The 22,920-nt window shown below is 49.3% G+C and overlaps 1 protein-coding gene across 1 annotated transcript in view; it reads right to left on the reverse strand.

Annotated features, from left to right (window-relative positions):
- Nucleotides 1-328: 328 nt before the first annotated feature.
- ehbp1 (EH domain binding protein 1) overlaps nucleotides 329-22,920 on the reverse strand; it is a 73,322-nt gene continuing 50,730 nt past the window's right edge. Inside the window, 9 exon segments of the mRNA XM_049009654.1 lie at nucleotides 329-506; nucleotides 712-826; nucleotides 5,473-5,546; nucleotides 6,245-6,344; nucleotides 16,221-16,344; nucleotides 17,629-17,744; nucleotides 18,089-18,227; nucleotides 19,980-20,122; nucleotides 22,176-22,323. Of these exon segments, the coding sequence (XP_048865611.1) occupies nucleotides 416-506; nucleotides 712-826; nucleotides 5,473-5,546; nucleotides 6,245-6,344; nucleotides 16,221-16,344; nucleotides 17,629-17,744; nucleotides 18,089-18,227; nucleotides 19,980-20,122; nucleotides 22,176-22,323 (1,050 nt within the window). The 3' untranslated portion in view covers nucleotides 329-415.

Consider the following 22,920-nt stretch of genomic DNA (forward strand, 5'->3'; position numbering starts at 1 on the left):
ACAGCGGTGTCATGACGGAAGCACCGCTCATTAAAAGCCAGTCTTCAAGACCGAACGATTTTCCGTTTGAAATTCGAGTGCAATAAAAGACTTTTTACATTTTTTTTACGTGCTTATGCCGTTTCTCTCCCTAAATATCTGTAGTGGGACTGTAAATATTAAAAAGAAGTACCTCATTTGTTTGACAAAGGCAAACAAAACTTAAATAATAATAATAAAAGTTGAATTGAGTTTAAACTTGGTACAAGGCTTTGAAGGAAGTCTACCTGAATCCCTTGACAGAAATTATTACGCAGCTCGGGAGAGACTGATAACTGGGACTTTCGAGTTGTCATTAATTGAATGAAGTGTTTAATAGTCACTATAATAAAGATACATTTTACTTAACTAAATGCCCCCCCCCCTCCAGAACGGATCACTGAATGACACATTTTTCTTCTTTTTTTGCCATTTTTCCTTTGCTTTGCTCCAGTGTTCGCTCCAGATGCTCATCTTCCTCTTCAGCCCTGGGGAGGGACAGTTCAGCATCAGTTCTACCTTAGGTCCCTTGCGTGCAATGGCAACCCCCCCCCCTCCCACAGACACACATATGCATCCATGGACCCCAATACCCCCCCCATCCTCGCCTCCGCTGCCACCCACAGCAACGTTTCATGGCCAAACGGCGCTGGCATGCGACCTGGCTCCCCACAACCCCGTCATGGTCCTTACTGCTTCTCCTGGGCGTCCAGGTCTCTGACCAGCGCGTCGCGCTTGTTCACCAGTATGACGAGCTCATCCAGCAACAGCTGCTCCCTCCGCTTCTGCGCCTCCGTCTTCTGCCAGTCTGGAGAACCCAAAAACCACGCTTGAGATGAATCAAGGGCAAACTAGGGAGACACACGTGAGCGATAACGACTGGATCGACGACTGATAGTAGCGGCTGAAAGTGTGAACTCCTCTTAGTCGCCTGCTTACGTAATCATGGAACCAGCCCAAAGGGAAACACAATAAGCATAGGCACCGGATGTTCTCAGGAAATTTTACACTTCCCTTCTTGTACAAGTCTTTAGGAGCTACGCGGGGAGCCGACGTGGGAACGCCAGCACGTTTAAATGGGGATTCCCCATCCCCCACTGAGAACTGTTGGGATGTACCCATGGAACGCAGACGATACATCTGTCCCGTCTGACAACGATGATAACCTGGGAATTCGGTTGATGAGCAGCTACCGCAGTCTCACAGGCCATGGGGACCGGAGAGAGTCATGACAACCGGGGGCAACTTTACCGCTGCTGTGACTTCTGGCATGTCAAAGCATCAACATATCCTGATAGCTCGGAATGTGTCACTGGGCTTCATGCAGTAGAAGTCTGCCATTTTCTTCATCCCTTACCACTGTGTATTTATCCCGCATATTTGTAGATGAAAATTTCAGTTTCTGACTCAGCAGATTATATTTTGTTCTGTATTTATGTTGCAGACACCTAAGCAGAAGTTCAGTTAAAGATTTCTCCTTTAATTCCAGTGGCCTGCTGAAGCTGGGCTGGTCCCATGCAGGGCCTGGAGTGTTTGCCCTGAAAGGTCACCTTCTTCTCTCATTTAGACTTCTGCCTTTGAAGTCAGGCACAGAGTGAAATGAACACAGTTCCAATATTTGGTTCCTCCACATCACACTCACGGTCCTGTGCAGCAAATTAAATTCCTCGGTGTCTTAGGATAACAAACTACTAACAAACTCTTCCGAAGGTTCGAGAGGTGTGAAGGACCCTCGTGCTTCTTGTGAGCTGTGGCAATGTGGAGGACTTTGACAGTGAGAGAAATAACTTGTACGCTGTCAATTTTGGAATGGGGGAGGGAGGGTAGGTGATACGGCATATATACTCAGTCTAACTGGCTTTTTTGCACACTTGGCATGATTGTGCATGAGATCTTTGCAAGTGACAACCCCCAGTGAACTACAAGCTTATAGGTGCCTCAAGGGTCTGCTGAGGAACAGGGTGCAAACCTCCGATAATCACCCTATATCTCAGCAAGGTGCGATAAAAATAGTTTAAGGAGCTGCCACCTGCATTTCCAATGCCCTACTGTTGTCATTCTTTCTTCTCTGTACACATCTCCAGCCAAAAAGCCAAAGTTCCTGCCTAGTTTGGCATACAGAGAAAGCAAGCCACTGTCAATCACAGCCCTGCTGGCTCCGCCCCCCTCATTAAGAAGGTAAACAATGAGGAGGAATGATGAGCGACATGGCAGAACAAATGAGGACGGGGAGGAGGGGGGGGGCTGCAGCCACTCACGGAAATAACCCCCCCCCCCCCATTCCTGCCAGCACCTCCCCCTCTCTCTCTACTCCTGCCAAAAAAAGAGGCAGAGATTAAGGGGGAAAAAAAAGTGCAAAGAGTATGCGGAATCCCTTCAGATCCCTTTCCCCATTGCCCAGGGCAATCACGTTAACCACTCACATGGTCCGTGCCCATTCAGATAACCCTAACAATACACGCCAATGGTAACCATGTGAGTCTTCAGAAGCCACACAAGAATGCTAGTTCAAATCCCCATGACCCCCCCTCCCACCCCCTGTACCCCTCCTGCCCCCCCACAAAATTTATTCAAGAGCACAAACCACTCGCCTGCTTCAGGAGACTAAGCTGCTTCTCTAGTTCTGGCCCAGTACTGGCGTAATCACAGCAAAAAACACACACACACACACACACACACACACACACACACACACACACACACACACAGTCATACTCACTAGTGCTGTCAACTTTTTCAATGACATTTTTTTCAGCAAATTTGTTAAACGGTTGTATGCAAACATATCACCTTGTTACGTGAGATTTTCTCCTATGGTGAAAGATTCCTTTAAAAATATCGGACATTCTGACTGCAGGTGAAAGGGGAACCTCTTTGTTTAGCAAGGGCAGCAAAGTAGCTCTATGGGTTTGTGAAAGAGCCCTTAATGCAGGGATTGGTGGCTACAGAGCGATCTGGGGGGGGGGGGCAGGGGTGGGAGGATCCAGCTGTATAACTGAGGGAAAGTAAGCCAACGGCGATCGACAAAGACCCGTACTGGGCGGGCCAGAGGGCAGGAGAAGCTAAGTGTGATAGCAAACCATCCAGAAGAGATCGCAGGGCGTCACGGTGACATACGGCTGCCACACAACCAATCTGTCAATCTAACTCTACCAGCTTAACTGGGTTCTGCTAGACAATGGAATGCCTTTTACATGTATTAAATTAGCAGATGCTTTCATCTGGAACAGGGTATGAGGGCACCGAGTTCAGTGTGTGCTGGAGAGAGGAAGCAACAACGTGCGGTGGTGACCAAGACGCTGGGGGTGTTCTCCACAAGCTACGCGTGCAGCCTGTGGGGGGATTCAAAGGGGATTGTGGGAAATGTGTAAACTAAAACTGCCTATGTGAGTTTGATCTTCCCGGCTACGATGGGGCCAGAGATGTCACGGGCGTTTCGAACCCGTGGGACTAATCTGTTTGTGTGCGTCACCCTGGGAGAAACAGCACAAGACCCCCAGCAAAACCACACACAAGAGGAAAGAAGGGTCACATGTACAGAGCCCTGACCAAGTGCAGTCTGCACTGTCATGGACACGTCAGGCAGAGGTAAAGGGACAAAAAGAAAACAGTGGGAGTATCACTCCACAAGAAAGAGTATTTGACATGGGTCCATATGACACATGAATTCCCACCCCAGCCCAGCCCCCTTGCTTATGATTAATCAAGCCCCTTTACAATTACCTCAACCCCCCCACCCCCACCCCCCACCCCCCCCCCCCCCCTTGGCATCCCGCAAGGCCTTTTGATGTTTCTCCACCAACGGGAACAAACAATGCAGCAAACTCACGGTAACATTGACAGGATGTTCTTCCTCCCGGGGATAATTGGGTGGATGTCAGGGCAGAGGCCGAAACGGTGTCTGTTTACACAATCGTCTATTAGTGCGTCAGCCGCGATACTCACACGCATGGTATGTTTCCCCCCTTTTGCTGACAGGGGCTTGCAGAGGGAGACAGCCTGCTGCGGCTTATATCTGACAACTACCCCCCCCCCCCCAATTCTCCAAGTGGGTTACAGGACAGGCACAAGTCTGAGGCGACGTGTGCATGAATGTCCACCTTTGCGTGCGTGGAGAGGGTATGAGTCAGTCACACCTGTGGGCTGTGGCCAGCTATGCTTGCATGCCATTGGACGACAGCAGTTCTGCAATTACCTGTCTGTACAGCGGCTCCCTAAGTGGCCCAGATAAGCCAGTGCAGAGTAGTGATCTCTGGGTACCTGTATGGATGCCTCTCCTGGACCTCAGAAAGGCCTGTGGCCTTCCTCTGGGGGCTCTCATTCTCTCCAGCAGCCAATCAAATATATACACACATATTAAATATTTCAAATATATATTTCACATTTTTTCTTATATTAAAAACACGCATAATTAAAAGCTTCAGGACAGTTAATGAAGGAGAAAAATAAAAATAAAAAAACTCAGGCAACACTAAGGAGGTCAGAGGTCAGGTCCTACTGAAAGGCCCCAGCACCAGTTCCGGACAGGCCTTACTGAGGGTTAACGAGTGCTAATGTGCCAAGGTGAATGCGGCCCCGGGACTCGAACGGCATGTTGGCGAGGACAGAGATAAGGTCAGGGAGAAGGTTGGGGGAAAGAAAGGAAAAAAAGAAAAGAAAAAAAGGTAATGTAAGGAAAAAAGTAAGCAGTTCAGCAAAAAAGCCCAACTTCAGCCCCCAGTCAGGTCCCCCTCAAACTAATTACAATTGATTTATTATGGAGCAGGTAGCTTATCAGGCGCAGAACGAAATTACCATGGGCTGCCGAAAGGGGCTCGGGGTCGCATCGAATTGCAAAATCAATTTGCATTGATTGCGAAAGGTTCATTTTTTTGCAAAGAAGGGGGGGCGCAGGTGAAAGGATTAGAAAGGAGAGGACACCCCCGATAGGACACCCCCGATAGGACACCCCCGATAGGACACAAAGAGGGGCGGGGGCTTCGTTTGGCGTTTGGTGAGCGGGCACTGAAGGCCCCACAGATTATCATGTGAAACGACATTACTGCCGCTAACATTTACCCGGCGGCCGGCCATTTCACCATGGCCCCCATGCTAATGCTAAACCGCTACTTACTGTTCCTCCCGCACCGGCACGTAGCTACTTAATACAGCTCCAGATTTTAACCCCCTCGCCCCTCGAAATGCGTTTGCCACCGATCATGCATGTAGGCAGGTAGCATACACACGAGTTTGAACCCCAGCCCTACATCTCCCCCCCCCCCCCCCCCGCTGTTACCCCACTCCTTGTTCAGACCCTGAAACACTTCAAAACATCCAAACTCCACCATGCCAACCTCAACTTCCCCATCTCTTCACTCTGTCCTCTCCCACTCTGCCCTCTCCATGCCACACCCCAAATCACCAAACCACACACCCCCATTGCTCCGCCCCACCCCCGCCCTGCCCTCGGCTCACCTTCAATGGCCAGCATGGCTCTCAGCTCCCGGTTGAGCAGCTCGAAGCGTCTCTCCAGATCATGCTCTTTTTCCCTGGGTGGGTGATGGAAGCGCATCAATATGTTAATGACTAAATCATTAAGCACTTAACAGAACCTTTAATAAACACTGACTTAAGCCCTCACCACTGCCCTCCCAGATCCACATTAATCTACTGCAAATAAGCGATACACAAACTGCCTTCTGGACTAGCCAAAAAAACAACCCCACCGAAGAAAAAGCGAGCATCAACTGATTTGCAATAATGCCACCTGTTTCCTGGCTATGATGTCTGCAGATTCCCTGTGTTGTAATAGCTTCGGTCCTTTATAGCCTGGCAAAGGCAAAAACTGGCATTTTTTTTTTTTATCACGCTTTCAATAAATGACCCCTTTAAAATCCCAATCCAATAACGTAATGCGATTAAATACACATCAGTATGTAATTTGCTGGGGAATTTCAAATGCTTAGATCAGATTTTTTTTCCAAAAGATTTTTTTCCCTGTGTCTTACAGACCAACATTAGACCTAGTATATTAATAAAGTCACAGTAATTAAAATATGACACCAGAATAAAGTGTATGAGAGTCCCGTTTGGGGAACTCCGATTGTACCCTTGAGCGTGCATTCAGCCTGACCTGCCTCTGCAATGCCCCACAGCTCGAACGGGGAAATTATTTTAAATGCCATGTCATTTTTTTAGCAGACATCACAAGGGCCGCCCAGGCGAGGACATGACCGTGTGAACTCACAGCAGGGAGAGCTGGTTCTGTCTCCGGATCAGAGCGTTCTTCTTGTTCACCAGCGTGAACCACTCCTGCATCATGGACTCCTCCTCTTCCCTGTTGTTCCCTGGAAGCAGAGGCCGGAGGGTGCATTATGTTTCGGGAACTCCTGCATCACTCTTTATTATCGCGCACCCCCCCCCCCCCCATTCATTTTGTTTCGTTCGGCTTGGCTGCAGCCTTTACCTTGAGGCACTTGTATGCCCATTGTTAAAACATGACTAGTACAAATACCCACGCGAGTAACTGTAGAGTGCATGCAGGACCCCGATGTGGGGCCAGGCTCGGACTGCGGCTGGTGCTGTCTGTCACGCTCGGAGTGCAGCTAGTGCTGTCTACCGATTGCGTTTATGCAGAAAGTATATAATGGAGTCCAATTAATAAACTCCAAGCCACAGAGTAGCTGGCTTGGCCGTAAGCGATGGGCAGTGGTCGGGGGGGGTCTATAGCACAAAGAATACTGGTCAGAGAACTCCCAGAAAATTCAGTCTGTAACCTATAACAAAACGGAACCAGCTCGTCCGCCTCCCAGAAAAACAACTGCTGAACCCGTGCAGGGGGAGGGCTCCCCAGTTCCCCCGCCCTTGTGACTCTTCCAAGAAAGGTGAGAGAATGACATTACCCCCAGGGCGTCGCCTGAACAACCGGGAACGACCCCCAGAGGGCGTGCGACGGCAGAGACGCCGCCAGCGAAGACAGACGCCACTCGCTCCTGGGTGCGAGGCCTGGATCAACGCGCCGGTGCTCAGGAGGTGTCACTGGGGACAAGCGTGAAGAGTGACAGTCGCATCCTCTCCCTCCCCCGAGGCCAAAGGGTGGACCACATTACGGCACAAAGCGGGACGCGTTCCAGCAGTGTGGGAGGGGTGAAAGCTAGAATGTTAAAAAGGTGTCAACACTGACAGGTGAACAACCAGGGGGGTGATTTGGGATCCGGTCATCGATTACAACAGAGAGCCCCAGAGACTGCACAGCAAGGAGGTGGGTAGGGCTTCCATCGACGGATGTTAAAGAAAATGATTCCCCCACCCCCCCCAGTCTGTCAACTGCACCCTACCAAATGCACCCCATATCCTGCTCATTTGGGGTAAATTTCCCCAAATGTCACCAAGATTGCAATCATTACAAACTAACAGCACTTTTAATAAGCCCAGTTGAGACCCTGGTTATTTAATATATACTGGGGGGTGGAGAGAGAAGGAGAAAGTAACAAGGAAAACAGAACCCCGTGCTAACGGCAAGCTTTCGGCGTTCTCATCCAGCCAGTCTCTGTTTAATCCAAAGACGCTGTAATCCAATTTGTCCAACGGGGTTTCACCTCCTTGTTGGCCGAGTTGCTGCTCTTATTTCAGATTATTTTAAGAGGAGCCACTCGATCTGTGCCGCCGCTGAAGGTGATCAGTATTGTTTAGAGTGATTAAGGAAGAGCTCATTAGAAGACGTGTTGCTTCTCTATTCTGAATATGCAGGAAGAGCAGAGTGAGATCCGGGAGCATCGCTGAAGGCGAATGTGGCCGGCACAAAGGACTGGTTTAACTGCTTTAAGTGGCTCTGCGCCGTCTCGTTAGCGGGGCCTCAAAGGGCCGCCAGGGGCCCCCGTCCATTCGCAAGGAGTCGCTTAGCTTTTGTCCCGGTTCTTAATCCCTGGTGAAACAGCTGCCATTGCGCCGAGACAGACCTGCAGCTCGCCGCAAAGTGGCCAGAATGCATGGGTAAAGTCACCCTGGTTAACCTCTGTGGAACCTCGCTGCTGGAATTCAGCCCCGTCCCTGATAATTACGACCTGCCCGACTGAGAGGACGACACGTCGGTATTTATAACAACCATTAAGAGCAGCAATAAAATTAAATCTGCAAAGTCAGCATCCATCAGACATGGTTTTGTGAAACACTTCCCACAACAGCCACATACTGCAACCGGATTTATGTGTTTATAATGTACATTATTTTATAATAAAATTTTATACATTTAATGAGGTTTTTCCACACTGATGCAGTGATGCTGAATTCTAAAACACGCTCCTGACATTGTCTGCGTTGGATGAGATGCACTGATGTCCCATATGACTCTGGATCCTCTAACGTCACAAGATACATTTAAGGGGCAGGAGGGTGACACCGGAAAAATGTTACAGGGAGGAATCTAGAAAAATACAGACCCCTGAAGGGTACATCCCTCTTCACAAAACAAAAGTGCAGGTCGTTAACTGATGAGGTCAGGGAGTCAAATATTATTTCTGACACGTGCATCCATACAACCATCCAGAAAATTCCCCGTTGTCAGGTGTTCAACGAATGCATTTAAGCCGACCGTAAAGTCTAACTCCTCAAAAGCCGTTTCCAAAACATCCAACGTCAACTGAAGACAAGCGTAAGGGTCAGGAGAAGCTGACTGCTGCAGAACAAGTGAAGACTTATTTACCTTCTCCTGCCATTATGATTATTGTCACTATTACCACCATCACACCCCCCCCCCTTGCCGCACACACAACCTCCCCTCCCCACTCAACCACACACTTTTCAGTTAGCTTTGGCGCTGATCAACATGGAGGTAGAATCAAGGACCTTTCGAGAAAGCAGGGTACTTCAAGTAATTAATATAGCACGACAGGCAGCCGGGGGGAGGGGGGGGGCAGATCACCTGGTAAAGTCCTGAAAGGTGTTTCATTAAAAGGCTTCTAACCATACAAGGACAGACAAAGCGGAGGAACCGTATTTCAGTACTTGTGCTCAACAGGCTCTCCAAGTGCCAGCCTTGACGAGAACAGAAACCTATCCCAGTTAATAATCTCGTGACAAAGGCTAAAAGACATCACCCTATTAACCAGTGATCTCCAGCGCTAATGTGCAGTACTTCCCGGTGCCTTTTATACAGAACAGTGCTATTAGAGCGGTCTAAACAGCCAGCAGGAATCAGCCCCCAACCCCACCTTTTATCTTTTTCTCCTGTTTGGGACCTTTCAAGAGGGCGACATGAGGTGTCAACGATATCATACTGCTCTGAGAAACTCATCCCATCTTCGAAAAAGATGTTTTCTTTCTTCGCTTGAAATCATTTCCGATGCGACGTTCCATAAAACGCCCTGCATGTATTTTAGTCATCGGTCAGGCATCCGGCCGATCATTTTTAAACCACCCCCTCTCTCTCCTCCCCCCCTTTTGGAAAATCCTCCTGTTGCATTCTTTTAATTATTTACCCCCCCCCCCCTCCCTTAAACTCAGGGGAATATTTAATGAGCGCGCCTGACAAAGGATCCGAGGCACCCCGACACAAAAAGCGCTGGAAATTCTCATTTAGTTGTCCTTATTTTGCGAGCGCCATGTGGTCCTTGAAGACGCAGGAAGCGGGCGAGGTGCTGGAGAGATCAGAGCACTGCTCATTAGCATTCGGGCCGGCCTGGAGTGGCCCAGGGTGTATAGCGGCTTTCCTCCGACGGGCCCTGTGAAAGACGCCGGTGGCGAGGGCTCCGTTTCATTGTGCTTTTGTCTCTCCTGCGGGCTTGTAGCACAGCGTGGCACCCGCTACCCCGGGCTGCGTGGGGGAATTATGGGAAAATATCTTATTTAAAAATAAGAAAGAAAAAGGCATGAAAAAGCAACGTCCGTGTCGTGGTCTATTCAGAGGCCCCATGGAACGAATTTTTCTGTTCGTTCATTACTACCCCCCCGAACACCTGTAATTATCTTTTCTCCACCCCATCCTCATAGATAAGGTAACCAGTAATAACAGATGCTGTTCCAGTTTTTTGCAAAACTCGTTTCACTTCAGACCAACTTAACCACTAGCTCTTGGTTCTTTTAAAAATATCACAAAGGCGCCAAAGAGGAATAAGTATCAGCCATGGAAGGACATTTCCGAGGAAACGGGTGCTGGCAGTTTTCAAAATGGGATAGAGATACTGCAAACAGTATCCTTGTTATGGGCCTAGATGACGCCTGGACCTTTCCGAGCCACGGAGAACCGGATCGTGGTCCTGCTGGCTGGCTTTATCTGCTAAATCCCTGAGAGTTGGCCTGCTCTCTTGGAAGATGACCCTGAGGAATGTCAATAGCTCATTTCCCCACGAGCTGAAGCCACCGCCCTTTCCCTCCCTCCCAATAATCTGCATTTCTCCATGTGGGGTTAACCATTGGGGCAGGGGGGACAGTGAGATTTAAGACCCCCCCCCCCTCCCCCTTTTCATCTACCAAAGGCCTCTGCCTTCTGTAGCACCAAAATTCAGGACTTCTTCGGTAGCTGCTTCCACTGTCTATTTTTGCCTTTTTTCTATTTTTTTTTCTTTTTAAACATTTTTTAAATTATTCTTCTCTAATTAGAATTGGAACGCGCCTGGTTGACTTGCGCAAAGAGCCTTTATCTGCGTGCTGCAAGCGCCCGTCACGCCACACGCTGCACATGGACCTACCAAAACGGGAACTTGGTGGGTCGCTTCATTTGTCAGTGAAGTTTTTTTAGCCCCCTTTTAAATATAGTGGGATTATTTCCCACTCCGCCCCACCCGACAAGGAACACACCAGCTCCCTCTGTCAAGTTTGACGATCAGTATCGGGCTGCCTGCCATCAGGTTGACAGCCCCCCCCCCTGAACACCCAACAAAAGTACTTAGGACCAGATGTTTCCAAAATGACCAGCAATATAGAAAAACGGGGTGTGTGTGTGTGTTTGTGTGTGGGGGGGGGGAGGGGGATTCGAATAAATTAATGACTGATTTCTCCAGCTTTGATGGAATTAAGCCCTCCTGTTCCTCAAAATGCTAAGTGAAACACACACACACACACACACACACACACACACACACACACACACTTTGACAAGCTGGGCCACCCAGCAAAAAGTAAGTGATGCAAAACCAAGGAGTAATCCCCCGTTTATCTCGGCCCCGTGGTCACTCTTAACACAGCGTCCATTATCTGCCGGATTTAGGCAAACTTTCATTTATTTGTTGCCTTTTTTTTGTTTTTTGTTCCTGCGAGCCCCATTCCAGCGTTAATGGATCTGCAGATGGTGAGCGGGCATCCTCTGTAGCTCTCCACATGGCCAGTAGGGACAGGCCGCTGGCAGCCGGGCCACTGGCAGCCGGGCCCCTGCCTCACATGCACCGCTGCCCAAGAGCACAGCTTCCTGGCCTGTGGACCCGGGGCTCGCAGACGCCCGTCCAGGACCTTTCGCGCTGCCAGAAAAAAGGGTCTTGGGGGCCCCTACAGGCAATGTGAAAGCCCCCCCCCCCCCCGACTAGCTTCAATCTCACCCACTTCTTTGTGTGTAGCTTGAGCGTGGGAACAATCTGTGTGTGCGTAAACTCTGAAAGGGTCCCCCATGAATGAGGAGAGCAAAAGGCTGGACCCTGGTCACATGGCGCCAGATCGGGAAGCTGAGGCAAGCCGCTGCCCTACAGGTCACCAAGGGATGGTGTCTCCGATGGCTCCTAGACAGCTGCTGTCCTCACGGCCAGATACCCACTTAGGATATGAGGGGCCACACAGCGCTTCAGTTCATATTCCACCATGCCTGCAGGAAACATGCCACCTGTTCCCAATGTACATAAGGTACCCCATTGCCAGGGTAACCATACATCCTCTTTTTCCCCAGATTTGTGTTTTTTCCCCCCTGTGCACCCGAAGCAGAGTCCCAGACACACTTCTCTGCTAATGCTCAGTGAGGTAGACTGACACCAAGAGCCACTGGCGCCAAGTGATCAGTGGCAAAAAAATAAACATTAGAGAATTGTGGGTGGGGGGGGGGGGTGACAAAAACACAAGATGACAGTAACCAAGGTGCCAAAGCCTGATGACAGTCCCCCACGCTCCTTAATAATTGGCTCCTCTTTCCACCCAGTTCTCCATTAGCGCCATGCTGTGGGCCCCCCAGGCCATGTGTTACAACAAATTTGAGTGGTATCATATTGCATGCATCTTAAGAAAGGCCGACACGGTTAGCATAGCATTTGCCTAATTAACTAATCTGACGCAGTTGCGTCCACGCTAACATGCGTTAGCCCCTGCCAATGCATCTATGGGACAAATTTTAAACTGGCTGACAATGATTCCTCTTCCCCATTCCAATGCAAGTGTCTTCCAGGCCTGTTTTGTTATACATCATCTTTCCTGAAACTGGGGATTTCATCCTGCCTCGACCCTTCCACGGTCAGTAACCCTTAGATTTGGCTGGGCGCCTGCTGAAAATCAGTTACTTGGTTCCTTTGAAACATAGTCGCTTTCATCGAAATCATTCGCTGCGGCGGAAGTTAATCTGACGAGCAGCCTGGCTCAAACAACCCTGCTGATTGGTATCTGTCGCCTAAACGGATCGATACAAAGGGTAATGAACAGCTAGTAAAGCAGCCTGATGGCCCATTTTGCAAGTGAATGTGACCATCGCTTATCCACCCAAAGCCATTACACTAAACCATCAAGCCTGTTTGAATTCGTTACCATCTGAAAGGGACTATTAATTGACTGCATAGCTAAAATTCAATTATATCACCAGGAAACAATCTGACAAACTAAATAATGATCAATTATGCAACGTCTCACCTTGACACTCTCCTTAGTGTATTCTCTGCAGTGCTTGAATGCTAGTTAGGTTGAGGAAGTGGCCATCTTTGCAAAGCCACTGAAGACGTCTTCCACCAGGAGAAAGGTGAATTATAATTGGCCCGGTTTGGCAGGGAGATTGTTACGAGCGCACTCATTGGCCACGGTGAGCAACACCAGAGGCTATAGCGCTGTTCGTGTCGAGTGACAGCTAGGGGGATGAGGAAAATATGCTCTACAACAAGGAGGGGATATTTCAACAAAAAAAGCATGCAATAACCAATAAAAGTGCCTTGTGGTTCTCATCCAATTACACATTCAGAAACACCAAAATTTCACGTGTATCAGGCTGGCCCCTATCTCGCACCACAACAGGCATACCCCCACCTCCAGTCGCCCCCCCATCCCCCCACTACCACACTCTGCCCAAACGATGCATTTTATCTTAAGAGTTTCAGACAATGCCTCAAGGGTCTCTCGCACCTAATCTTCCCAAAAATCCCCTTTCATCCAACTGTTAAAGAATGTCTGAATGGTTGACAGAGTCGAAAAGAAACCTCGGCACATCTGGCAGGGATGGGGGGGGTGGCTTGGGTGGGATGCTGGGCGGTGCAGATATTGAAGTTAACTAATCTTACTTCCCAAACATCCAACCGGATTGTGCTTCATTTAACATGCTCATCCCCACCTTGATAAAATGAATGTATATTACACAAAATTTTAATCTGTTTAGTGAAAATTTGGGGAAAAAATGCAGAAAAATAAAATGGCAATGCTGCGCAACACATTTAAGAAATATTTTAAAAATGTAACATACAGAGAACAAAAAGGGAAAAAAAAAAAAAAAAAAAAAGAGAAAAGCACTACAGCCCTGGGCTACAAAACAAGCAGAGCCCACGTTAGCCCGCAGTGCCCCCAGGACAGGGTAGCCCTCTCCTAAGCCGCCACGTTGGCCGGAAGTGACCTGCCTCTGAGGAACTTTATTCTCCGACTTCAGCCTACCGCCATGGCTTCCACCAGCGGTGGGAGGGATTTTATTGGAGTCAGTGGCACACCAACATTCTTTAGTTTGAAGGACTGAGGAGGTGGTGGATGGGTGGTCAAAGTAGACAAGGATCCAAACTTGAGTCGGGTAAATGGGAGGGGGGGGGAGAAGAAAAGAGCTATGGGTTATTGAAGGCCGTGGCTCAGGACTCAGAAGGGTATTAAGCCCCAAACACCATTTCTTCACCTACTTGTGGAAGATTATACTGGTTATCCCATTAAAGTTGGAAGGGAGGCCATTCTTCTGTATATAAGCTTGCACACTGGAGGTTAACAAGAGTGGGCTTCTGCTTGCTGACCGGTCGGGATGTAATCTTCCCAAAGTTACAATAATTAATGATAAGCTTCTTTAGCAATACGTTTCAGAAAGAACTTGTCCCAGAATATCGGGCCGGCGGTAGCTGTTTGTTTGCTGGGGTGGGGGGCGGAGGGCGGTGGGGCCTAGGGGCCTACTCCACATGCCCCTCACGTGTGCAGCTTAGGCCTTCGCTCGGTTCCACGCCGATGACATAGATGCTGGATTAGTTACACAGTGGCTGGACTTGCAACCGCATGGATGGAAGATGAGACAGAAGATGCAAATGTAACTGCATGGTAAAAACAGGGCTTGCTGTGTAATGATCTCAGCGAACCAAAGAGAATCATGGGGGGGGGCTGCACTTCAGGAAACTGCTCAACAGGCTGCACAGAGTGTACATTTAATGCCCCTCCCTCCCCACCCGCTGCATGCAAATTTACGTTTTGTGCATCAAAGGCAAATTGAAAATTAGACTGCTGTAAAACCTAATCAGCATCAAGTGCTGTTTGTAAAGATCAGAATAGGCTGTTCCGCCTCCCACACAGCACAATCAGGCAGAGGGGTGATGGCACAGTGCTCCGGTAGCCACACCCACCATAGACCCGAGGACCCTAAACCGCATGCACTGCAGCTGTGTGTCCGTCCGTAACGAGACACCCAGGAAGATTTGGCGTTGGGAGATTCAGACAAATGCATGTGAAGGTGAGGCTGACAGCATCTGGGTGGGCCCTGTGCCTTCAGGGGTCTTCAGAGGTCTGGAGAAGCTTAGCTACCTTTACCAGGCAAATCCCTTCAAATGCAGTGAATTAACACATAAAAAGTAAAGTGTGATCGCCATAATACGGCAAGCATTAGCCAAGACAAATTTTAAAACTCCTAATGAGGTCACATCAAATGATGGAAGGAGTCGTGCATTTTCCTGCCTATATGTGCTTGCTGGAAGGCTAATACTCAGTGTTCTTATTTAGAGGGACACGGAGAGAGTCCCTCTGGGGGAGACATACCTTGTCCTTAATGTGAGCCCCCCTCCTCCCGCCCTGCACCCCCGGCCTTTTTTGCACTGCACCCCGTGGCCGGCTTCTCACCACCCTAAGCATCATTATGGCACCGCGGTAATTAAGGGTGGCCCGAAAGTGAATTCTCAAACTGCAGATTAGAAAATTAAACTATTTACTGATTACATATTAATAAAGAACAACAATAGCAGTTGCCATAGGCTTGGAAGGCAACCAAGGAATAAATCTGTGTACTTAATTACCATAAACAATGGCCGCATAGAAATGGCATTTTATATGCAATCCCTGCTGTAATATGACTGATATCAGAACACACTTGACAATTCTTGTTCATTTATCTCTATTATTTAATGTGCAGTGAACTGCTCTGTGTAAATAAATTAACCACCCCAATTACTTTGAAAGCACCCAGGGACACAAAATAATAAACAAAACAGAAAAGCGAGGTGCAGAATTCTCTTTTGCGTCTAAGCTGGAGGGGGGGGTGCGGGCTGGGGCCGTGTGGAGCACCAAAATAGAAACACTGGTGCTCAAAAAAACATCTAGAAATCAAAGTGTCTCAGACAGATCTGCTTAGATCCAGGTGGGTCTGACTTATAAACCACAGCCATAAACCAGTGAGTCAGCACCGTCCAGCTATCGCAACAGTGCCCACACAGTATGTCAGACTCATTGATACAGGAACTTCTAGAGTATAGAACCTATAAATACATTTAAAGAATCACAGCGAGCCATGCAGACCAGCACGAAGAGGCTGAGCTCTGCGGGGGAGACGGAGCAAAGGAAGTGGTAAAACCCCAGCAAGGGGAGGTACAACCAGGTTTGCAACTGCTAAAATTATTACCAACGCTGTGGATCCGTCCTAAGATTCCCCCCATTGGCACCTTTACTGGTGATTTCGCTGCCCAGGTTTACCCTCTTACCAAACCAGCGGACACCCCAGCGATCTGATGTCTGTGTGGACGTGCATACTGGTTCCTGTATTCGACCCCGGCCCCTTGACCCATCTTAGAATACCAATGATGGGCAGGTACGTGCACAGCGCCTCCCACCTGTGTCCATGAGGTACCGTAGCCTCTTCTCCACTCGCGACGCCCGTGTGTCGATCTGCTTCTGCTCGCTCTCCAGTGCCGCCAGCTCGCCCACAACGTACTGGCTGGTGTCTTTGAAGGCCTTCTGGAAGCAGGACCAGAGAGGTGGATGAGAGGACTGTCGTAACCATCAATGTTAGTTTAAGTGGACACTCCTTTCCAATTAAATATCTTAATTCTCTAACTACTAAACAGAAGACTGGGACTGGAAGAGCTGGTTACAAATCCATCCACCCATTCATCCATCCATCCATCCATCCATCCTCAGATCCCTTCTCCTGTCGAGGGTCCTGGTGGCAGCGTGATAAGGAGGTCAGGCTCCTTCCAAAAGTTTGTAACTTTTCAAATATCTTTCTTGGTCCCACAGAAAGCCTGTGCCCATATCTGGCTTAAATAAGAGTGCAGAGTAGAAGCTCACAGGGCAGGGGCACCGGTCTCACCTGACTGCATATCACTCATCCCCCCCCTCCACATTCTCTCTCCCACTTTTCTGCAACCATTTTATCTGCAAATACTCATCTCCCATATTCAGATGTCAATTAGTATCCCCAGGAGGTCTTACTGCAAGGCAGCATTACACGAATTCACTTGCAAATACGTCACGTAAAAAAAAACATAGTATAACATCTTTTTGCTGACATGTGCAACTCTTAAAATAAGGGGAAAAAAAAATATTTGGTCCTGCCCCTAAGCCAAGTCAGAGCTGCAGTGGACTGGCTGCCCGAGCCGCCCGTCAAATGTGGCTGCCTGCCAGCGGCCCATCGGGCGCTTACCCTCGCGAATCAATTTTACACATGATCAGCCCATTTCCCCTGCCAAGCAGAACCTCCCCGTTAATTAAGTGGAGAAATTACCATATATATTATATTAATGCAAACATGGCTCCGCTGGTAATTCACGGTTGATCTGGATAATGGAAAGGTTTGAACACCCATTAACCCAGGCCAACAAAATGGGCTGACTGAGGGACTTTGAGCCGCTCTCCTGTGACCCCACCCCAAAGGCAGCTTCCTGGTATCTGCTATTGTAATAATTAAAATCGTCCTGCCACATCAATACGGAAAATTTCTATGCGGGGAGAGCAGAGAGGGATGTGTGAGAGTGCGTGTGTATGTGTGTGTTTGGGGGGGGGGGGGGGGGGGGGTTGACAGAAAAATGGAAAGAGCCCCTGATAGGAATATCTAAGGAGGAAATATGAGTGGCACGCTAGAGAAATTCTTTATTAGAAACAAAAGCCCCCCCCCCACCTTTTTCTGATTATCAGACCACCGTGGGCTAATTCACGGCCCCCGGATGTTAAAGATTAGAGTGTGAAACCCCAGAGAGTGCAGGAGGGACACAGCTAACAGGTAGCTAGCGGGAAGCTAACGTGATGGGGACGGACTACTTCGTCTTCAGTGGGCCTGCGCTCCAAGTCCATTGTGGGGCCCCTCTCTTCGCTGGGCCTCTTCCAGTCCTCAGGCGCCGATTTCTGCTTCTTCACCTCTGGGGGGGGGGTGTGGGGTGGAGGAGAGGAAGACATGAGCATGTGTGGGACTGACAGGACGCTGAAGCAAGATGCTGTGCTGCTGATACTGCCACTCCTCCCTAATCAGACCTCTCCCCCCTCCCTGACTAACCCCGAGACACGACAGTCAATGGGGGCTAATTAGGAGGGCGGGCCTGAGCAGTGGGGTGGTGGTGATGGAAATAAAAGGAGGCATCCTCTGCGCATCAGCATGCAGCTGGACGGAACTGCTGGATTGGGAGTAGGGGGGCATCAACCATGGCGACCGACACAGTAGCCCCATCCAGGTGGGATGTGGGGGGGTAGGGGATGCTGGGCTCACCTGGCCTGCTCTCCACGAACTGGCTGAAGGACTTCAGCTGTGTCTTCCTGACTGCTGACTCCTTGTTGAACACCACCGGGTTGCGCAGTCGCTCCGCAGCCCTGCGCAGACGTTCTGCCCGCAGTTCGTCCACGTTATTCTTCAAAAATACAAAAAAAAGGGGGCGTTTAACAGAGGTTAAATAATAGCAACTGCGATGTGACAAGCGGGGCCAGGAGCTAAGGCAGACCTAAGGCACCGCAGTCTGTACTTGGCGACAGGACCAGGGATGGCACAGCCGGGCAGAGCTTCTGCAGTAGGTGCTCCTAGTCATCTGCCAGTCAGGGGTGGGCATGGGGAGCGACTTACAATCCCTGCCAAACAGGGACCCCCCTCAACCCCACCAGAAATGTGACGGCTTTCCGATGTCATTTTACATATGTGACACAGAATGGCTTTCAGCTTGGATGCAGGCAGCTGGTTATGAGTCTTTTTTTTTCTTTTGGGGGGGATGGGGGGGGTATGTAGGCATAAAAGCTCTCAATACAGCAGCTTACGCACCCCCACCCCAGCCCAAGGGAGGATCCCCCCCAGCATCCTTATGTCAACATTCAAAGATAGATAAACCAAATTCAAAAGGTAGCAGTAGGCCGCCAGAAGTAGCCCCTCCCATCTCAGAGGACGTGCCCCAGTAATACCCCACTAGTCAGTCCAGCTGCCCCGTGGCGGCCCCGGCCGGCCCTGGAACCCGCTGATACGGCTCCCCCCATCCCCATCACGATAAGGCCGGCCCCGCGTCCCCCAGCCCCTTCATCCATTATCATGATTATCACCGCCATTGTTGCTCCTCTTTCAGGGCGGTGTCGCCGGAGCGAGACAGGCCGGGCCCCCGGGATGCGTAACTAATGGCGCAGCCCGCTGAACGTCGCAGGCGGTTATCAAGCGACACCGAGGCAGCGGCCTTCCGCCGCATACAGACAATCGCTAATGAGCTTCCCATGCCCCCCCCGCCGCCTCAAGGAGCTCTGGGATACTCTGCCCTTGCGATTGGCCAGAAAGCTTTATCCCCCCCCCGTGAAGGCTTCATTTGCCAAAGCAAGCGTAAGGCCTAAAGCTAGCTTTCCTCCTGTTAGCAGAACAGGAAGCAGGGATGAAACAAATGTGTAGAAGTGTATTTAAAAAACAAAAACAAACAAAAGACCAACATGAACGTAAATCAGGCAGAGGACATATTCATTTAAATCAGTTCGTTAAAGACGCACCAAGGCAGAGCCCAGTGAGCCTACACAAGTACTTTTCCCACACTCAGCTTTTAAGGCAAGGCAGACTCGTTTGTTCATAAGCAACCTTTACAAGGGTCCTCTGGTAGACCCAGCGGAATGGTGCACCTATATTCAATGCCTGAGCAACAAGACAGGGATCAGGATGTCAAAGGACTCCGAAGCCCCTTACGAAAGGCATGTCCGTGTCTGCCTTGCTAACCATCCTCAGATGATGTAGAACAGGTTAGAGCCCACACTAGTGAGGTTAGCGCCAAGTTTGCTGCAGCCTTTTGAAGTTTGCCGATTTCAGAAGAGGCATTTACACCCACCTTTACTCTCCTGTCTAGACACATGTTGACACATAAACCTTATAAGCTGCTTGATGTGAAGCCAATTTCACCAAACATCCCAATATTCTTAATGTCCCAATATTGTTTTTCAGGTTTTTCCATTTCTGTTCTCTGTACTTTAAATTTGTTCGCACCACGTTTACTTGTTTGCACTATGTGTAGCGTCTTTGCCCTTTGCCCATGTGGCTCTATATATATGGTTCATCTGCGCTCTATGTTCTTGCTGTTGTGTGCACCAAAAATTCACCCTAGGATCAAAGTCCATTTGAACCATAAATACGCAGAAGAGAGGATGGTTACCTGGAGGCCATCGGAATCAGGTCCCTCTCCCAGGCCCCATGGGTCAGGGGTGGGGCCTGCGGGGGTGGATGAGTTTGCGGTCTGCAACCGCACGTCCAGAAGCCGCTTCAGCTTTAGGTCGATGTGCTTGCTATTCTGCGCACCTGGAGAAGGTGAGCAGAGATCAGAGAGAAACGTCCACTAGGGAACCCCGTAGGGATGTCCAGCGACACAGCACGGCACCATGGGAATGACGGAATGGAAACCACGCGGAGCAGGGAGGTGGGAAGCTGTTGGATCAGGGGACTGGGAATCTCAAACAGGAGCCATTTCTCGAAATTTAAGACAGTACAGCGGTTTACAGTCCAAATAAGTGGTCTGGGGCCATCCAACAGCAACAACCATGTGACCAAGTCATCATAGTTATGAATAAACCTAAGTCTAAAAGATAGCAGTTAACCACACTCGTTATGGACGAGGACACATGGTGGAACATTCATGGAGGAATGTCGGGAAGGAAAATAAGGATTGACAGGGATAAGGATTCAACCTTGCATGTTTCTCAATGTAAAAAGATCTGTAGATATGAATTAGGTCTGGCAAAGACATAAAATCAAATAAATGAAACAAATAAAACAGAAGTTGACGTCAGTCTAATAAGGGCTTCTAGATGACAAGAAGAAACAAGGAACAAGGCAACACCCCCCTGAGACAGATAGACACCCCCCATGCACAAGTACATCCACAGCGTGAAGGCCTGCACCCCGCCCCACGCCAGGCCCTTTCAGATGAGAAAAAAATGGGAAGATGGGAAGCCAAAACATCATGTGACAGCTGTAGGACGTGTGCTTATTGGAGTGGGAAAAGGATGAGGAAGTGATCACATGGGGCAGGTCACATGACACAGGAGGGGCAGCCAGCTCATGCAGCAAGCTTGTGACGAGTCATTTACCAGGAAACACACAGTCCCTGTCTGGGTTAGTAAGATCATCCCCTTCAGCAAAGGACAGGCCAGAAGCTTCCACGGGTTAGTATCTAAAACAGCATCTGCATCATCATCCTCCTCCTCCTCCTCATCACCATCATCAACATTATTCTGTTCTTCGCCAGCACTCCCTTTTTCCTCCAAATCTGCAGCAACAGAGAACCAGAGAGCCACCTGAAGACTGAGAGAGGGGAACAGCGGGCAGGTTAGCTCCAGCCCCATTGCATGCTACCGCGCAGCTAGCCATGTGTTACTCAGCATAAACACATTTCACACTCCCGTTTTACACTGAAACCAAACGTCAGAGATCCACATGTTGATATTCCGTCAGCTGAATGCGGGTCTTGTTCACAGCTCAAAACCAAGGAAATAAAACTGGGAAAGCAAACCGGATGAATACCTTGATGTTCCACCTTTTCAAAGGGTTATAAAAGGTTCATCTTCCAAGTGAACGAGTCACGATAAATCCAGTTCCTACCAAAGAGACTGGCTGCCTGGTATTTAGTGAGGTAATGCTAATTAACCAAATGAGCTGTGACTCGTGGTGAGCAGGCTGCCTTCCCAGAATGCCGTGCTACGCCCCATGAGCAGAACACCAGACAGCAGAGATTATGCATTCTATTCTACCCTGGTCGCCAACCTACAGTTCTCTCCCTCATGCCGCCCTTTGACGAAGTCCACAATTAGTGAAAATCAAAACCCAAAATCACAGAGGGGCCCATACTGCCAGTTACAAAACAAAAGTTTCCTCTCAGCCTTTGCTCTCCCAGACATTTTTTTTTGTGTGGTACCGATAGGTCCATTATCACCAAAGACTGAGGTGCGAGTCCATTACATGATAAAAAAAAAAAAAAGCAAATAAATACAGGGAGGATGCAGTCTGAAAAAAAAGAGATTAATTGCAGTCTCTGAGTCTCTGAGAAGTACGGCTTTGGCTGGGTCCGACAGCCCGTTCCCCCGTGTTCGCAAGTTGAGCAGAGGCCTGCAGAACATCATGAAAACGGTTCCACTTTGTGCCAGTAAATGGTTGCAGTAGCGAAGATGCAGAAATGACACCCATTACGTCATTTAATTTGACAGGATGAAGCAAGAGCACCTTACAGACAAGTAGGTCTGTCCATCCATGGACAGGTGTGTACCTTGTGTTTACGTTTGTACGGTACGTGTGAGTGTGTGTGCTTGCTCGGGGTGTGCACGCGTGCCGTCTCTGTGTGCGATACGGGTGCCCTCACCTCCAGCGGGCCGCAGCCGTGCCCTCAGCTTCTCCGCCCCAGTGTCACCGTACAGAGGCAGCTCCGCCATCCTCACGCCCGACCGCGCCTCTGCAATGAGCTGCCGGGCACGTTCCCTCAGCTGCCGACGCCTCTCCTCGTCCCGCTCCTATGAAAGCGGACACGACAGTGGTGGTGGATTTCCACCTCAGACTCCCGCCAGTCTGTCCCGGGGCTCATCTTCACGCGGCGTTTTCATTGGTCGAGGCAACGGCATTTTAACATAACTTCATTGTGACGATAGGAGAGGCTGTATAACAATCTACTATGCCTCACAGGAGAGAGCATTAGACTTGACCAGATAAGCATATATAATTTTTAATGTCAGTTCTAGTTTCAATGAAAACAGGATATTGGGCATTTCCTGTGGATACTGGGGTTAGAATTCTACTACAGCAGAAGGTTCATGGTGTACACCCCCGAAACCAGGAAGGGGGGCATTTCCAAGCTGGTCTGATTATGACAGAATGACTCCCCCTGAAGTACCTGGACTAGCAGTGCTCAGCGATCTTCTGCCCCCATTCAAAGCTCCCTAATACGCAAAAAAGGCCCCCAAGCACACGGGGGCTCTGATCGTTATCATTTTGCCCATTGGGGAAAATTAGCATTTTTAACTATGCGTATTCTATAATGCTGATGACTCTTCCACTGTGTAGGATCCCTGCGATCCAGCTTAAGAATCATCCATTAACAAAACAAACCAAGG

This window comes from Brienomyrus brachyistius, chromosome 3 (assembly GCF_023856365.1).
Source record: "Brienomyrus brachyistius isolate T26 chromosome 3, BBRACH_0.4, whole genome shotgun sequence".
Classification (NCBI taxonomy): domain Eukaryota; kingdom Metazoa; phylum Chordata; class Actinopteri; order Osteoglossiformes; family Mormyridae; genus Brienomyrus; species Brienomyrus brachyistius.